Source organism: Protomyctophum parallelum (genome assembly GCF_964188405.1).
Source record: "Protomyctophum parallelum genome assembly, chromosome: 5".
Classification (NCBI taxonomy): domain Eukaryota; kingdom Metazoa; phylum Chordata; class Actinopteri; order Myctophiformes; family Myctophidae; genus Protomyctophum; species Protomyctophum parallelum.
In genome coordinates, this window is record NC_139702.1 from 35,946,687 (window position 1) to 35,965,072 (window position 18,386).

Here is an 18,386-nt window from a genome sequence, read left to right on the forward strand (position 1 = left end):
CTGGACGGCACGGAACGGTAAATAGATTAAATATTTTAACATTGATGCCGGCTGCCGTTACCGTCGCCGGTTCTGGCTGCCGGGCCGTCCTGTTCTGTTTACCGTCCTGCTCCCGTCCGCTAAAATGAAGTCCGGTTTGCCGTCTACGGCTTGCCTGATTCCATGTGAATGCAGCATTACCCTTATGGCCCTATCTTGGGCGCGCCAAACACTTTATCTCTAAACTTCTTGGCCATATTTTACTACCGGTATCTAGAAAAAACATTTTAAAATAGTTCAAGTAGCCGATCGACGTCGACACACTGTGAGCTCGTAGATCGGCTATTTGAACTATTGGAAAATGTTTTTCAAAATAGTAAAACATCTTAAGCGGTAAGGGGGGCGCAATATATAGCACTATGTGTCCAATCTAAGTTAACACAAAATTATGCATTTAAAAAAAAAAAATTATGTAGTCTTAATGCACACAGACACTATCACAGAAGTACACTCGCACACGTTTTTCTTACCCTCAATGCTTGAGAGAACGACCCTGGAGTGGTCGTAGGCGATGACGTTGGCGTAGCGGTTCTTTGGCTTGTTCACCTCCAGATTGGAGTTTTCCCAAGTGAACTGTTGGCCAGGGTCAACAGACTGCAACACACACACACACGAACAACATTGATAGGTTATTTCCCAAGGTCATACCTGTAATGTTGTGTATATACCAGTGGTTCTCTAAGTGCCCCCCCCCCCCGCTAGGGCAACTTAAGGATGTTCCAAGGGGCCTTGGCATGAAAATGTTTGAGAACCAGTGGTGTGTATGTATGTATATTATATGTGTTGTGTGTATATATGTAGTACCTACCTATAGTGTGTGTGTGTGTGTGTGTGTGACGTATATACAGTATATATATATATATATATATATATATATATACGGTATACATGACAGAGGAAGACATATTTCAACCATTTTAAAACATAGCAAATCTACAAACTCCCTAAATGTCGAATGGCGACAAATTTCTCAATATCTTTATGGCTGTATGGCTATTTGGTGGTCCTTGGCATAGAAACATTTAATTGGGAACCCCTGTGTCTTATGCAATACCCTAGATGTGTTTTGCTCCACATTGCTACTGCCAACCGGACACATAATGACTTAAATAAGGCTCCATGTCATGCTGGACGAGAATAATGGGCAACATAATGCTCTCTATTTACAGGAAGAAAAATCATGTAGCCATGTGCGCGTTCCCCCCGCCCCGCAGCCCGCTTCTTTGACTTTCAAATGAGGGCCTGGCTCGCAGGGCCAGATGATATAAACGCAATGAATTCCTCTGGGAGAGAAAGGTTGGTTGTGTTAGACCAACACATTAAGTTCCTGCCGGGTAATTACAGCATGAGCGAGATGGCTGTTAGCCAAGGAGAGGCAGACATGAGGTCACTGTGGGGCTGTTTGTTGGAGAAGGACGGAGAGAGAGGGATGAAAGCCAGGGCAATTTAGCAATTTTGAATATTTTACGACACATAATTAGTGGCGGAGGTTTGGGGAAAAAAATTGGAGGGGAGGGGTATTGAACGAGCCTGTGGGAGAGGGGGGGGGAGAGAGAGAGAGAGAGAGAGAGAGAGAGAGAGAGAGAGAGAGAGAAGTGGGGGGGGGGGGGGGGGTACCACTTTCTATTCTCTGCCCATGCATCATCATGTGTATCTTATTATTGCACCACAGTCATTTTGGGTCTCTCTCTATCCCTCCATCTCGCTCCCTCGTTAAAGGGTTAGTACTGAACAAAGCACACAGTCATGCAGAGAGAATGCACAGCCCATCAGCATGGTTACATATGGCCTCCAACCGTTTTAATTACAAAACATCCTTATTCCGTTTTTTTAACGCTGCACGTCATATCTGGGTCCGTCTATCTAAAAGTAGATTTTAGGGGCTATATCTATCTATCCATACAGTAGCATCACAATGGATACTATGCCACCAAAATGTGGAACGCCCTACCAGCAGGCATTAAGACATGCGAATCCCTTGACTCCTTCAAAACCGCTCTCAAAAGGCACCTACGGGCGGCTGCAATTCGAAACTGGCCCCCGTAAAATCTGAATCCCCCCCCCCTCTTTTTACCCTCACTGTATATGTTTCTTTTCCCTTCTTACCTCCTTTATGATGAATTCCTGTTCTGTTCTTTGACTATATAGAAGTGTCTATTTGTACGTCTCTAAATGTTTTGATGAATTGAACAAGGTGGACCCTCTTGTAAACAAGTGTAATGCTTAATTGGGTCGTCCACTCACAGTTAACAGTCTTTGTATTGAGTTTGTGCTTGAAATGTACTGTAATTCTGCAAACTGTTAATAAATATTTCAATCAATCAATAAATCACAAGCCGTTGTGGAGGAGCTTGTAGATTGGCTATTTTCACTATAGGCGAGACATCAAATTCGTTTTTTGGATCTCCAGCTAAAGCGTTTGTGAACCAGACCGTAACAGACATCTCCATCTATCCTCTCTATCCTCTGGTTGCCAATTTGAGTCCTAATCAGACTCTTTGCCCCACTGGAGTCCACTGGTTTAACCGTTTCCCTGCGGTGTCCTTTGAAGAGACACTGTGCTGACTTGAACATGGTGTAATTGCTTGTCGTAGTGTTCAAAAATATTCCAAAGTGGCGATCACAACAGCAGAGCGGAGGAGGAAAGCGCCCACACGACACCCCCGCCGCCATTGTAATGAATTGGGCCTCACCCCCAAGCTATTAATGTCAATGGAAGTTGCTCAGTGGCGTTTTGAAGCACCCGGAAGACTGCCGGAAGTACAATTATAACTCAATGGCTCGAGCGAGCGGAAGTTTAGCCTAGCCGGGGGTGACGCGCGTGACGTCATGAACATCCGTCCACCTCCATGAAAGTGCTGCAGTTCCTCTTGTCGCCAGTAGGTAGTGGCAGCTTCAACCTTAGATAGCCTTACTGGGGATATGTACGTCACACGTTTGGATCACGTGAACGGAAAAAAGTTAATTGACACTGGCTTCTCAGGAACTTCTGGATAATGGAGTCGCAATGCATTCCTATGGTGAATCATGGCAGCCTCCGTGTCGCTCTGCGTTCACTTCTTTGTTTTGGACGACGGTGGAGGAATATTATGTCTCGACAATTTGAGAAACAACGGTGCTATTTTAAGGCGGACGGTCGCGAAATGGAACTACGTTCAATACCGGGTGATTCTTCAAAGGTTAGTGATAAAAGTATTAATACCGCAGGGCTCCCTGTGGAGCTCACTGTCAGAGAAGCATATTGGGAAAGCACTTCTGAATCTGATTGGGTTTGTTCTGGTGCATTGATGTCTTCCAACAAACGGTTCATTACGGTTCTGTGATGCACATCAAATGCAGCACGTGTTATATAGGGGAAAACGAATCAAAAAGCTTCCCCCCTCCTCCTTCTCGCACAGAAGATGTACTTTTCACAACAGCATAATTATCACCTGACCGGTCTGCTCTCCGTCTCTCAGCCATTTTTTATCTATCGCTTCTCTCTGTCTGATTCTCTCTCTCTCTCTCTCGTCTGGAGCGTGGAAATGAGGGCCTGATAACCATCTGGCTGTAAGAAGACTCCCTTTGAACTTTTCAATTTCAATTTCCCTGACTGGAAGACTTCACTTAATCGAGATGCTCTCTCGTGTCCGTCAAGATAACTACAACACAAGGGACGGCGAAATGAAGAGGCTTCAGTAGTTGATTGAGATGGGTGGAATGTTTCTCATTGTGTAGACAGTGACACACATCAGAACTAGTGCTTCACTTAAACTGGAAATCACATGAAATCCTCTTGCTGACATCAAAGATTCATTCATTTAAACTGATGCTTTGGGCACACTCTCTACGCCAGTACATTTACCCAAGTACTGTACTTAAATGCAATTTTGATGTACTTTTACTTTACTTCACTATTGAATATTGTCAATAGTTTTACTCCACTACATCTCAGAGGCAAATATTGTACTACTACAGTTATTTGATAGCTTTCCTTACTAGCTACTTACTAGCTTACTAGCTTTCCTTACTGCTATACTTTAGAATATATTAATATTATAAAGTCTAGCAGTAAGGAAAGCTAGTAAAAACATTTGATTTTTAAAAGTAGCAGAATGGGACATTCTGCATAATAGGTACTTTCACTTTTGGTATATTTGGCTTACTGTGGCAATACTTTTGGGGCTTTATTCAAGTACATGTTTGAATTCAGGACTTTTACTTGTAACAGAGTATTTCTATATTGCATTGTGGCATTGCTACTTTTACTTGAGTAAAACATAAAATCAGAGTACTTCTTCCACATGCACTGCGTACAGATTTCCCAGACAGAGCGGTAGATTAGAACACCAACCATACCTCATACTCCTGAGAGAACTTGAGGTTGTCGTTTGCCTTGAGGCGCTCGATGTGATCTGCCAGCTCCAAGATGGAAACAGGCGGGTGACTAGCCATGCCTGTCCAACACAGAAACAGAAAAAAGAAAGGGTTCCATTTTGATTCACAGTTAGGCAGAAGTCTTTCTGAGGGGAAATTGTAATACTTAGGTGCTGTAAGCGTCTCGGGGGGAGGCGTTGTTTAGTGCTCTGTCCACGGCCAGCAGAGGAAGCAAATGGAAAAGTGTGTCTTGTTAGGTGACCATTTTATCTCTGTTGGTGGCAGATGGGAAGAACAATGGGCATGTTCTCAATGTTACTGAAGCATGGTAACACATGTCTACAGAGTATATGACCATTGTTACTGAAGCAGGGTAACATGTCTTCAGAATTATGACCATTGCTGGTACAGTATGGATAACAATGGGCTCTATGCACACAGAACAACTCTTCCTACTTCCGGGCCACTTCCCCTACTTCCTTCACAGGTGTTACTGATTATACAAATTAAGGCTCCGTTCAATTTATTGTGCAGTGGTTCTCAAACCTTTTAGTTTCAGGGACCCCAATAACTCTGAGAGTGTACAAGTGGAACCAAGTAAGGGTCCATTTGGTTCCATTTGCACACTCTCAGAGTTACACACCCGTATGGGGCCATTTGGAACCCACTCAAGGACAGTGAGCCAACATGCACAATATCAGCACCGTGACTCTGTTTGACCTGAATGGAACTGGAGCCTTCATTAGTATCATCGGTAACACCTGGCTGTAACGGAAGTAGGAAAGGGGCCCAAGTTCTTTCCAAAATGGCGTGTGTGCATAGAGCTCATTAAAGTAGAGGAAAGCGGCCGGTGGGAGCCTGTTTAATATTCCAGAAGCGTTGTGTGATGTGCGGCTGTTATTTCTTTTCATTCGGACAAGCTTTATCCTTTACACCAGTGGTTCCCAAAGTGGGGTCCGGCGGGGACCCCCAGGGGTCCTTGAGGGAGTTCCAGGGGATCCCCATCCAAAATATAGTTTGTAACCAAATAGACCCTTATGGGTCTGTAACTCTGAGTGTACAAATGGAACCAAATGGATGGTCCATTTGGTTCCATTTGTACACTCTCAGAGTTAAATTAACATTGATTTTACAATACAAATTGGGGTGTCAGAGATAGAAATGACTTTAAATAGGGGGTCCGTAGACTAATGCATGTCAAACTGGGGGTCCTTGAAATTAAACAGGTTGAGAATCACTGCTAGAGCCGTAAAATATCTTCTATTATGGGGGTCCCTGGCATATCTTACGCGGTACGCGGGCTAATTAGTGTCAATTTGGGGGTCCTTGACATAAAAAGTTTGGGAACCACTGCTTTTATACACACAGTGCAGGAGATGAACTGAACTGAATGTGTTAGTTCGTCTGACCGTGTATAGAATAACACAGAAAGGAAAACGAGACAGAAAGAAAGATAGAAAGAAAAAATAGGAAAAAAGAATATTTAGAAAAAGGATGAACAGCAACAGGTGAAAGAGAAGAGGATCTGAGGTGGACTATAAGACCAACTAACTTGACAAGCGTCGATAACCGCGGTACACAGACACACGGTAGGCTGTAAGGGAAAACAACAACACCAGCATTAATCTATTTACCTGATCAATAAAACAACAACTTGTTGAATCAATATTAACACGTGTGTGTGTGTCTGTGGTGTGGGAGCATGTGTGTGTGTGTGCGTGCGTCAGTGTGTCAGTGTGTGTGCGTGCATGTGTCTCGTGAGCAGTGGTGGAAAGTAACCAAATGTATAATTTACTCAAGTACTGTACTGTATAATTTTGAGGTATTTGTACTTTAATTTCCAGTACTTTTACTTCCAATTACATCTCAGAGGCAAAAATACCACTTTTACTCCACTGTATTAATTATTTGAAAGCTTACTAGTTAGGCCTACTAGTTACTTTGATTATTACTAGAAAACATACGCTACAACACTAGCTCACCTACAAGATCACAATGCATCTACTTTTGGTAATTTTAGTGCATTTCAATGCCAATAGTTGACAAGAGTACAGTACTTCTACACTGCAGTGTTGATACGTTTACTTAAGTAATGTTTTTTGTAGGCCTCAAGATCAGGTAGATTATAGTTCACCAATGTACACAGTTTTTAAATGTACAAATATGTATTTCCAAAAAACAAACAAAAAACAACAACTTTTTTTTATTATTCTTTTATATAATAGGTAGTTAAACAACCAGTCGACTAGTTGACTAGTAAACTAGGCAACTAGTCAACTAGTAAAAATGACTAGAAGTGAATGCCCTAGTGTTCATGGCAGCTCTATGCTGCATGCTATACCTGGAGTCTGGAAGTTGATCCTCCGCAGCTCCACAGGGTCGGTGGGGTGGTGGGAGGACATGGCCTTACTGCAGGGGAAACTTCCCTTCCGGCCCTCCGCTTCTGCCCTTTTCCTGGATCAATAGCACATCATACAGCGCACACACAAACACACGCGCGAGCACGCACACACACAACACACCTTTTACACATCTCTAAATGCACGGAGCGAGTGTTGCAAAGATTACCATGCACGCCTTTAAAGTAAGCAATGATCTGAGCAATCATTAAAGCGTGTTGGCATGGTGTAATTATTTTGAATGTGCCGGCGTCAGCGGGGCCCGGGCCCGGGCAAACACTACTTTGTAAGTCATGAAAAGCTATTTGGTTAGGCTTTGAAGAGCTGTTTGGCGCTATAACTGCAGCAGGGCAGAGAGGAGGGGGAGAGGTGGGGGGGATATTTTATGGAGTTTGTTCACCTGTCAGGTTTGCTGGATCCAAAACGGCGTTGGGAGCGGCGATAAGAAGAAATGAGATGAATCACGTTAGTATCAGAGGACACAGGTGGTACACATGCTGGTGAAAGTTACCGACATTTCCTTTTAATCACTTTAGGCCTGATAGCTACGAGCTTGCGCTATGAGCTTGTAGATCTGCTATTTTTCAATAGCTAAATTATAACATAATGTTTAAAACACCAAAAGGGGTTCCTGCCCAAAATGGGTTAATCCACTTTCACCTGTGGGTCTAGATTTTGTGTAACTTGTAGATGAGCTATTTTTTACTATTTATTATAGTTTATACGGGGCTTAAGTTAAGTTTCCAAAATTCCAAAAATCAGATTCTTTACAATTTTGGATATCAAAACAATATAAAAAAAATGGCAGATTTACAAGCTCCCATCACGTGTTGTGAGCTTGTAAATTGGCCATTATCGCTTTTGGTCATACGACTTATTGTATATGCACAAATTTTACGCTCTCAAGAGTTAAAAAGATCTAATAAGGGTCCATTTGGTTACCAACCCTCATTTAGAATAATAATAATGCATTTTATTTACATAGCACTTTACAGTACATTCTCTCGAGTCTCAGAATGCTTATAGAGTTAAAAGCATGGCAAGAAATAGGAATAAAAAGTAAAAACAGCATAGCTTGAGGGATCCCCCCTCAAGGACCATGCACTAAATATAATGACCATATTTGACTGAGAGACTGCCATCGCGCAAATTCCAGCTTTTCAGCAGAGGAGAAAAACTATATTTTCTTTTCTCCAAAAAAGCACAGGCAGTCTTCACATACTAGAGCATGTATGAAACAAGTAAGACGCGCAAACGCGGGAAGCGAACGCAACTCGTAAATTGCAATAACAACAATTAGAATAAATTACGTACTTTTCTTTTTAGTTAGTAATTTTTTTTAAGTTTTCTACTGTGTGTGTGTGTGTGTGTGTGGTTGTTGTGTGTGTGTGTGTGTGTGTGTGTGTGTGTGTGTGTGTGTGTGTGTGTGTGTGTGTGTGTGTGTGTGTGTGTGTGTGCTACAGCTGCGCCCTCTGGTGGCGGGCGGGTGGTGTCACAGCGGGACAGACAGACACACAGACAGACAGACAGACACACACACACACAGACATGATCTGCAGGGTCTCATAGTTAGTGCTCACTGAGTTCACAATCACTGCGTTCGCAATAAGTGTCAGAGCTAAAATCGACATGTAAATTATATGAAATAGATGCTTAAAAGCTAGGTGTAATGATAGAGACCACAGAAGTGAACCTTTCAAGCCTGTTTTCTCAACTCACTGTTTTCTACAAGACATTATTCTATAAGCCATATCTCCAAAACTGTTGGGTCAAACTGAACAACCAATATGTCAATTTGAAGCTATGATTCCCTGCTTTCATGACATGAAAAAAATCCAATGGCAGTCTCTCAGTCAAATTTGGTCACATATGATTCTCTGAACAAATCTCCCTCCCTCCCTCCCTCCGTCACTCTCACCTCTTGAAGAGGAGGATGGCGATGACGATGCACACGATGAAGATGACGGCCAGCACGGGCCCTACCACCCACAGCAGACCCTCCTCCTCATCCACGATGGGCTGGGGGTCTCCCTCCGACGACGTGACAGGGTCCGAGTACGGACTGGTGGAGTACACAGTCTGCAGGAGGGAACGCACACGCACACCCACACGCGCACGCACGCGCACACACACACACACACACACACACACACACACACACACACACACACACACACACACACACACACACACACACACACACACACACACACACACACACACACACACACAAGCACACGAATCAAAATTTGCTGTCGAAATCAACACTGCCACACTGTTTGAGTCAGCGTGTTTAAAAGACCTGAGGCTGATGCCGATTGAGATTATGTTCAAAAACAGCAGATGTTTTTGTCAGTCACTATGTGCCGCACTGGCACTGTAGGTTTGTGCATCTGCTATTTTTGAATCGCCAATGTGCTAAAATCCAGAATGACACACATGCTTTCACGGTGTTAATGGATTCAAGCAAAATAATCTCACGGCTGAATATGTCGAGTCCAGAGGCAGAGTGATTTGTGAAACAGTTGTTTCCCAAAGACTGTTTCTCAATGGTGCAGAAGTGCGACACGTTTGTAATATTGTAGATTGGCTGTTTTGGGGTTGCGTGACATTCTGACTTCAATGGAATCCAAATGAGTCACCACTCAGTCGTGGTGACTGAGAACTTTACTCCATGCGATTACGACGGTTCTCTCTGTGTGCGAGGCTTAGGACGAATGAAAGATGATAAGCGTGCGTGTGTGCGTGCGTGCGTTGTGCGTGCGTGCGTGCAAAGAAATTATATCCACAAACGGTTTAGGAAGCTCCCAAAGCGAGTTCAATGAATTTAACTTTTATTTTGACCTGAAGAACTGATTGCTTTGTCTTCAATAGGGAATTAGATGATAACAGTATGTATGTATAGTACCTTATGCATGCCGTTTCAGGTCAAAATGTAGATTGAATTCAGTTTGGGATCATCCTAAATAGTGCCCAGATATCATTCATTTTCTCTAGTAACCTTCTGAAATTCTATTTGGATGTACAGTACGTGCATTATCATGGACTGCTAGAGTTCTCAATGGGCCTGAATTAAGAAAATTAAGGCCCGGCCCTAACTGGGCCCTACTGAAAACCTAGAAAACCCGAAAAGGTGTTTGTCCTCAAAGTCATGCATACAACAAGTTTTAAACTGGACCTTCCGTTATGGAGATAATGGCCAAAACATCTAGAAAACTGCCACTTTCGCCGAGTTTCGATCGACGACTGGCTGTTTTTCTTTCATAAAACGGACTAGGAAGGTCGGACGGCGACAAACTAGATACCGGAGTAAAGTTCACATTGAGCTGCATCCAACACATCCACTTCTATCGGCCTTAATGCTAGGCCGCTAGGGGCAGTTGACATTGTAATTTCTTTCACGGAACCCGAGGCTCGGCACGGCCCACCTACAGTATTTAGCATACATGTTGTACCCTGTGCCCACACTCACGTTGTCAGACAGGTCCAGCAGCGCGAGCACAAAGAACACGTACTCCTGTCCGTTCTGCAGCGGCCGGTTGCGGAAGTCGCCATAGTTGCGCGCGTCGCCGAGGGTGAACTCCAGGGGGAGGGTCTTGAAGTGGGCGGAGACGTAGGCCTTGGGATCCGATTGGCCCGCCTGTCTGCGGACGCGCAGCGCTCGACTGATGCTGGTCCTGTTGATCTCTTTGAGGAGCTGGACGGACGGAGGAGGCGGGGGAGAGAGAGAGAGAGAAGAGGGGAGAGAGAGATGGAGAAGGGGGAGGGGGGGGGGGGGGGGGGGGTGAGGTTGATTCTACAAATACCTTCTAAATCAGTGGTTCTCAAACTTTTTCTTGCTAAGGAGGACCCCCAAATTGATATATATTTGGCCGCAACTGAAAATGTTTTGTGCCGGGGACCCTCAGAAGAGAAACTTTGTGTTAAAAAATGCAAAATGATTAAACATTTTTCTGTATACATAATATTGATAATTTGCATTGCAAAACGATTCGATAGTGATTCTTTGCATTTCGATACGATACGATACAAAGTCAAACAATACCATATTATGTTGAGTTTCCATTTCGACATACTTCAATTAAAGTAAAATGTGGAACGTTCATTCAACACTAAATGATATGAATATTATTACATACTGTCCAGTCTGACTCCCCACCAATACACCACAAACCTGGCCTCTTCCTGGCTGGCTTGGATTGACCCAGATAATGACAGAGGAGTCTCTCTCTCCACAATATCATGACTTTTTGTACGTCCATTAATGACCGACATCATCATCATCGTCACCATAATCACTACTTCATGATGCCAGATCTAGCGATCATTTAGTGGTATGAGTAGCATAGCTTGGGTACAATCTTAAGCTGTGCGGTTGGTACTGGGAGCTGATGGTAGGTGTGGCGCTCCACCTCAACAATCCCATCTCTCTGGTCTATAATAGCACACTGTTTCACACAGTCCAAATGGACCCTTATGGTAGTGCTTCTCAAACTCCTTCATGTCAAGGACCCCCAAATCAATATGCCATTTGGCCACAGACCTAAAAAGGGTATCTTTGAAAGACAAAGGAAGGGTCCCGCACACTGTCAGATACTTGCCAAAATATTGCTCTTTATTGGGTCGACGTTTGGGTCGATTAGACCTTCATCAGGACAGACAATGTTGTCTGTGATTGTCTGTCCTGATGAAGGTCTAATCGATCGAAAGGTCGACCCGATAAAGAGCAACATTTTGGCAAGTGTCTGACGGTGTGCGAAAGATACCCTTTTTAAGTAGTCACTAGCCTTCTGAGGTGTGCATCGGCCTTTTGCTAAAAACATTTGGCCACGGACCCCCATCTGAAAATGTTTTCTTATATAAACATTTTCGATGGGGTTCAAAAATAGCAGATGTGCAAGCTCGCAGCGCTGCCGATCTTTCAATAGCCATCGTCCAAAATCGCCCGCGTGATCCGGTCTGGGAAAATAAAAATAAAAGTCTGGTTCCGGTAAGGTGGTTCCGTTTTGTTTTGGTCCCCGCTGTTTGTTTTTAGTCTCGCCAGTCGCTACGAGTTGGAATACAAATGGATCTACCAAAAATATATATATACTAGCAGTGTCATCCAGTCTGACCTAACCTAATGACTAGCTGGTGTCATCCAGTCTGACCTAACCTAATGACTAGCTGGTGTCATCCAGTCTGACCTAACCTAATGACTAGCTGGTGTCACCCAGTCTGACCTAACCTAATGACTAGCTTGTGTCATCCAGTCTGACCTAACCTAATGACTAGCTGGTGTCATCCAGTCTGACCTAACCTAATGACTAGCTGGTGTCATCCAGTCTCACCTCATCCAGGTTCATGTGGTCAGGCTCCTCCCAGGGGTTCAGGAACTTTCCTCCTCTCTGCTTCTTCAGTGGCAGGACCACCACATAATAGCCCCCCCTAAACACATCATCATCATCATCATCATCATCACACAGAGTTTGGTTACATTTTGTACACTAAAGGCCCGCTTCAGACGGGGAGCGAGTGACGCAGGCGTTCTCGCCTAGTGGGGATCGCGCCACGGTCTCGTGTGCAGAAAAACGGCTGACCATGCACAACGGTTGCATGGTCCGCGGGAAAATGCTCGCCACAGGCTCGGAGCGAGTCTCATGAGCCTTGAGGCCTTGCTGTTGGCTTCGTTGATTTCAAAAGGCATGCGTTTGATCTAAAAAACCCTTGCAGAGTTGCACGTATGAACCAAAATGAGCGCTCTCCAAAGAAACTGGCTTTGGTAATGACGCTCACGCGGTGCCAAGATGGCATGAACATCAAAGGACGTTTCAAAATAAAACAATAAAAATACACTAATAATGTTAGTCCTTTATGAGGAATTTAAAAGATACAAAATAGAAACAAAACAAGAGCATTTAGAATCTACTCGTATTCAGATGTACTGGGATAGAGCGAGTGAGAGACTGTGGTCGACGTGTTAACTGGTTATGCTTCCATAGAACCCAGAGGATTTCCCTCCTATTCCAGTAGTGATGTGGCGACGCCTGCAATGGCACATTTTAATGTAGAAATAAACAAGTCCGCTGCCATAACAGTGTCATTATAAAGTAGCCAAGATGCTACTCATTTTCTGCTCATTTTTTTCTCTCTGTTAAAACGTGGGAGTGCTCAGTCTGTATTCAGCACATCTACAGAGAGATGCCCTCCATGCAACGGCCAGAGTAGATAACGCAGGCTGCTGCCAGCGTCCACGCAATGGTTCATTTATCACACAGAACAGACCCAGATGGACCGTAGGAGTAGGTCTGTACACTGAGGATTTTTACTGTGTACCTTCAACCACTTAAAACCAGGGGTGGGCAACTTTGACGACGGAGGAGAGGGCCACTATATTTCCATACTCACTCCAGAGGGGCCACAGTGCATGTTACCGTCGTAGCAAAAATGGCAGATATTTTTGCTATATGTGACCGGGGACAGTAGTTTGATATACAAGGGGGCCATGGTCATAATTAGTTGGCCTTGTTTCTAAAGAAAAATAATGCATTGAATTGAAAACGTGAAAAGTTAACTTTTTAATGAATTTCAAATGCATTTAGTTATAGTTATGTTAACTTTATGAACTGTTAACATAACTACATTGGACACAAAAAGACAATAACATGTTAATACTATAGTCATTAAGTACTAGTCATTTAATTCTAGTCATGAAGTAATTAAAGCGGGTTTGGAATTGTAACAGCTGAAATCAATACTATATCAGTATTCTGATATTAACATGCGGGCCGCATTAAGTGAAGGTGGGGGCCGCATGTGGCTCAGTTGCTCACCCCTGACTTAAACCTTATATATTTTTTGTTAATCAGTGTCGCCCAGGGGTCTGTACTTGGGCCACTCATTTTATCGGCGGGGGTGGCTCAGGGGTAGAGTGCCTGGATGGTAACCGCAAGGTTGCCAGTTCGAACCCGGGCTCCCCCAGAGTTACTGTCGAAGTGTCCTTGAGCAAGACACTGAACCCCTAATTGCTCCCGATGTGCTAGTTGGTGCCTTGCATGGTTTCCGCTGCCATTGGTGTATGCATGTGTGTGTGAATGGGTGAATATAATGCACGATCTCTGTAAAGTGCCTTGGATAAAGGCGCTATATAAATGCACCATTTACCATTTACCATTTTATCCCTCTACACCAGGGGTGCCCAAATCGTGATCTACCAGTAGATCACTTTGTGCTAGACCACATGTCCCTAAAAATATAATTTTAATATATATATAAAAAAGATCTGACACTTGAATTAATGTGACTTGATTGTTTGGTATCAAAAAGGTTCAGTCAGCTCAAACACACAATGCAGTGTTTTGCTTTCAATAGTGTTGCACACCAACGTCAGTAGCATTACATAGTTATATGCAAAAAATAGCCCTACCAATATTCAACCCCCCCCCCCCCCCCTCTATTTCCCTTCCCAAGTGCCTCTGGCTTATTATGTAACGACAGCGCCACTATTTTCAGCAATGGGATAATCAATTTTGCCGTGGGTTAAAAGTTAAAAGTTAAAAGAAAATTGTGGACACTCCTGCTCTACACCAGATGTCTTCAATGACAGTACAGTATGTACATTTTCAGTACAAAATACGGATGCTATAGCTAGTATCTAGGGTTCCTGTTGTTAAGTGTATTATGTGGTGGTTGGTGGTGTAGGTGGAAGAGGGTGAGCAAGCTATTTTTGTATATATGTATGTATTTGTATATCTGTTTGTATCTGTGTACTGCATGTTTTGTGTATTTGTGTACAGTATGCTTTTCTGTATTTTGTTTTTTATGGGTCCCTCTTGTAAATGAGATGCTGCATCTCAAGGGGCTGTCCCTTCAATAAAAATCTGAAATCTGAAGTCTCTCTCTCTCTCTCTCTCTCTCTCATTAGCAGGCAACAGTGCAGCGCCCCTACTGGTACTAATAGTCATACTGGTGTTCACAGTCACATAGGTGCATGGGTGGGTGGGTGGGTGGGTTAACGTCACATAGTTAGGTGGACACGGACATTGTTGTTCCTTGGAGTGGTTGCACCACTCAAAAATGTATACCCTAGTATAAAATGCCACATGTGCCCCTCCATCTGATTGGAACAAAACAACCGCCATTGCCTCATTGACTGACTATTTCATGAATTCAGATTTGTATGACCCTCCATTGGACTCAAAGTAAAATTAGCTGACCTTCCCTTGGACTGAGATTAGAAAGCCATAACCCTCCCCTATATTCCTCCAGTGGTACACTTCTTTTTTTTAAACCGAGCTGTCCCTTGGGCATTAACCCATTGAGACCTGAGACCAGATTCTACAAAATGTCTTGACAGTTTTCTTACAATCCTATGGTTCTATATCAGTGGTTCTTGTCAAGGACCCGGGAATTATCTCTATTGGGCCGCAGACCCCCATCTGAAAATGTGTTGTTCCAGGGACCCCCTAGAAGCTAATATTTGAGTTAAAAATGTTCACTGTGCCGTGGCGGTGCCGTGCTATGAGCTTGTAGATCTGCTATATTTCAATAACTAACGAAGTTTAAACATAATGGTTCAACGCTATAAAGCCACACGGATGCGTTCCCCGTCCTAACAAAGTAAAGGGTTCACATACCTGACTTTAGCGTCGCTCTCCTCCGCGGCGGGCAGTTGCACGGTCACCGTGCCGTGGGCGTTGGTCTTGCCCACGATGGCGGGCTTGGCCTTCAGGAGGTCGGGCGCAGTGGTGGTGGTGACGCGGTGCTGCAGGCCCGCACCGGCGCTGTTGGCCCGGTTGGTGAGCAGGAAGGAGTACTGCGTGTCGGGCTGCAGGCCCGTGATCAGCTTCTGGCTCTGCTGGCCGTCCACCTCCACCTCCACCGACTGCTGCGCCTTGCCGTACAGGATCTGAAGCATAATAGGCGCCGGAGGGAGGGGGGTCATTTGGGTCTGAATGTCCCGCACTAATTGGGGAATGACTGGTCTATTTATTTATTTTTCCCGACCGGCGTTGGCGGTTCCCATTTTGTCGTGCAATCGGCTGCCGCTGCATGTTCGCCTCTCGCCGCAATGATCATTCTGGCTATTATAGCCTAGCCTACGTGCAGAAACTGCAGTTGCTCTCTAGTCTCAACTCTCGGAAGATCATTTTGCTCGGGTCAATGCATACATTCAAGACAAGACAATAATTAGATTAAATTACACCACAATTAAAAAACACACAACACGCAACAAACTGTCTGAGTTTTTGTGTGAGTTTGGCTGTATGTCGTAGTGCATTAACGCATGTGTGCATGCCACCGTCTCACACATAAATGCGCCAGGGTAAAAAAATAAGAGCCCCTCAGTCCCTCAGAAACCTATATCCAAAAGCATTACTTAAACATTATAAAACCCACAGACACACTTAATCACTTTCAACCTGGCGTCCCTATTTTTGTTGTTTAGTTAGTAGTTAGTAGCTATGTTTTGCTACTTTTAAGCCTCACTATCAAAAAATCCCCCTCGTATGAAGTGAGTGACGCCTGCGGTAATGTTTGTTTTAAGTGCTGTAAACAAACATTAAAAGCCCATAGACTTGGCTGTACTCTATGTGTACGACAAAGTGCTCTAAAAAAACATTTAAAGTCGACAGACTTGGCTTCCCTATGATGTCAAAAGCTAGACAAAAAGCAAACTACAAACAGCAAACAAGGGTGTGTGTGTGTGTGTGTGTGTGTGTGTGTGTGTGGGGGGGGTGACGACTCACAGTGAAGGGCTGGGTAGGGTTTTTGTCTCGGATCTCCCAGGACAGAAGCACAGAGTTCTTCATGGCAGCTTTGACTCTGAAGTTGGCAGCAAACACTGAGGCGCAGACAAACAAGAACAGAACAAACAAACACATGATAATGAGTGGACGGTCCCACGCTGTGCCCTGCAGACAGAGCCAGTGTCTTCTTACCTGAAGTCCTCCCGTTGTTGTGGCTGTCTTAAACTAGTGTGTAAGCTCTACTGTGGCTTTGGTTTCATTAGCATGACTGGAAGAGAGAGAGAGATACTTGACCAAGACTGTTTCTCTTACCTTGACATGGGGAAGGGAATAAAGGTCTAAGCCTAATGACAAACCAACAGCAAAAGGACACACGTATGTTAAAACAAGGTGTGCGTGTGTACAGTATGTGCATATAATGTGCATATACTGTATGTTGAGCTTGCTCATGTTCAAAATGTCTATGAAGTGAAGCGATGAGGGATTGTGGAGATGTGCGTGGGTGATTGGATGTGTTGATGTGTGTATCATCTCTGCCGGGTGGAAACCTCATATGTCCAAAAGTGTTATTTTTCAGGATGTGTGTGTGTGTGTGTGTGTGTGTGCGTCCTACCTTGATCCAGTGGCATGGTCCTAAACTGAACAGCGGGGCTGTAGGGCCCGGGCCCCACCGCCGTGTGCGCGCGCACCCTGACGTCATAGACCGTGTCGGCGCTCAAAGCCTCCAACAAAACGCCGGAGCGCGGAGCGTCGACCAGCGCCTCCGAGGCGTTCCCCCTGCCGTTCACGTCCTTGTACAACACCGAGTACATCACGACGCGTCCGTTCTGCTCCACGAGAGGCACCGACTTCCACGCCAGCCTCATGGAGTTGGCCGAGGCCTCCTCGGAGACGACGCCCTCCGGGTACCCGGCGGGCGCGTCCTCCGGCGTGGTGACCTCCGCCTCCGTCTCCTCGCCGTAGCCCATCTTGTTGCGCGCGGCGAGGCGGAAGGCGTACGCGGCCCCCCGGTGGATGTCCCGGGCCGTGTAGCGGCGCTCCTCCTCGGAGGCGGGGAACTCCAGCACGGCGGGCGGGGTGACGTCGACGCGGCCGAACGTCAGGCGGTAGCCCAGGACGGGGGTGAGCGGGGGGTCGCCGGGCGGAGGGGACCACTGCAGTAGCAGGGTGGTGTCGGAGCCACTGGCGCTCACTGTCAGCGTAGGCTTCTCAGGCACTGAGGAGAGGTAGGGGGGAGAGAGAGAGAAAGAGAGGAACAGTTAAAACAATATTTATGAAACGTTATTAATGCGATTATTATAGCTGTAGACATTTATGGGTCTTTTCCCAACCCATTTCCCTTGCATCCACTGTGACACGGTGTGTCATAATGAGTCACAGCTCATTCACTCATTTAATGGCCTCTAATAATCATTAGTGATGCTATATTCTCACAGGTCATTACTAATTAGGACAATCTTTAGTGCGCCTCTCGGCGTTTGTGTGCGTGCGTGCGCGCGAGCTTGAATGTGAATGTACTGTATATGAATGTTAATGTATTTTTAAGGAAGACATTGTTTTTGTGTTGATACTTACATGGCATGGCAGTGCAGACAATTTGAGGTTTGCTGCGTGCGCCGTCCCCCTTGGCAGTGTACGCCCCCACTGATACGGAGTACGCTGTATCTGCCTTCAGGTCTCCAAGGACCACCTCCTGTAAGACACAATATCATTCAAAAAATGTTTGTCGACTATCTTTTTTCTACTAAAAAACTAAATATATTGACAATTTCGTCAACAAATACAAACTAAACTAAAGTGTCAGGGAGGGACAAATGGAGAAGAAATCCAGTGGAACCAAAAGATTTTATTTTTCATGAAATCA

General features: G+C 44.8%; 1 protein-coding gene across 8 annotated transcripts in view; it reads right to left on the bottom strand.

Moving 5' to 3' along the window:
• Window positions 1–18,386, bottom strand: part of LOC310858809 (receptor-type tyrosine-protein phosphatase delta-like) — a 192,122-nt gene that overhangs the window by 42,472 nt on the left and 131,264 nt on the right. For 3 of the 8 annotated variants that reach the window (XM_083765086.1, XM_083765087.1, XM_083765085.1), the window contains 12 exons: window positions 18,098–18,215; window positions 17,136–17,738; window positions 16,523–16,617; window positions 15,410–15,681; window positions 12,125–12,221; window positions 10,267–10,491; window positions 8,713–8,873; window positions 7,195–7,206; window positions 6,737–6,849; window positions 5,948–5,989; window positions 4,378–4,475; window positions 510–633 (listed from right to left, as the gene is read on the bottom strand). In XM_083765086.1, the coding sequence (XP_083621212.1) occupies window positions 510–633; window positions 4,378–4,475; window positions 5,948–5,989; window positions 6,737–6,849; window positions 7,195–7,206; window positions 8,713–8,873; window positions 10,267–10,491; window positions 12,125–12,221; window positions 15,410–15,681; window positions 16,523–16,617; window positions 17,136–17,738; window positions 18,098–18,215 (1,960 nt within the window). The remainder of the gene's footprint in view (window positions 1–509; window positions 634–4,377; window positions 4,476–5,947; window positions 5,990–6,736; window positions 6,850–7,194; window positions 7,207–8,712; window positions 8,874–10,266; window positions 10,492–12,124; window positions 12,222–15,409; window positions 15,682–16,522; window positions 16,618–17,135; window positions 17,739–18,097; window positions 18,216–18,386) is intronic. The other 5 variants (XM_083765090.1, XM_083765089.1, XM_083765092.1 and 2 more) reach the window with 3 other exon arrangements.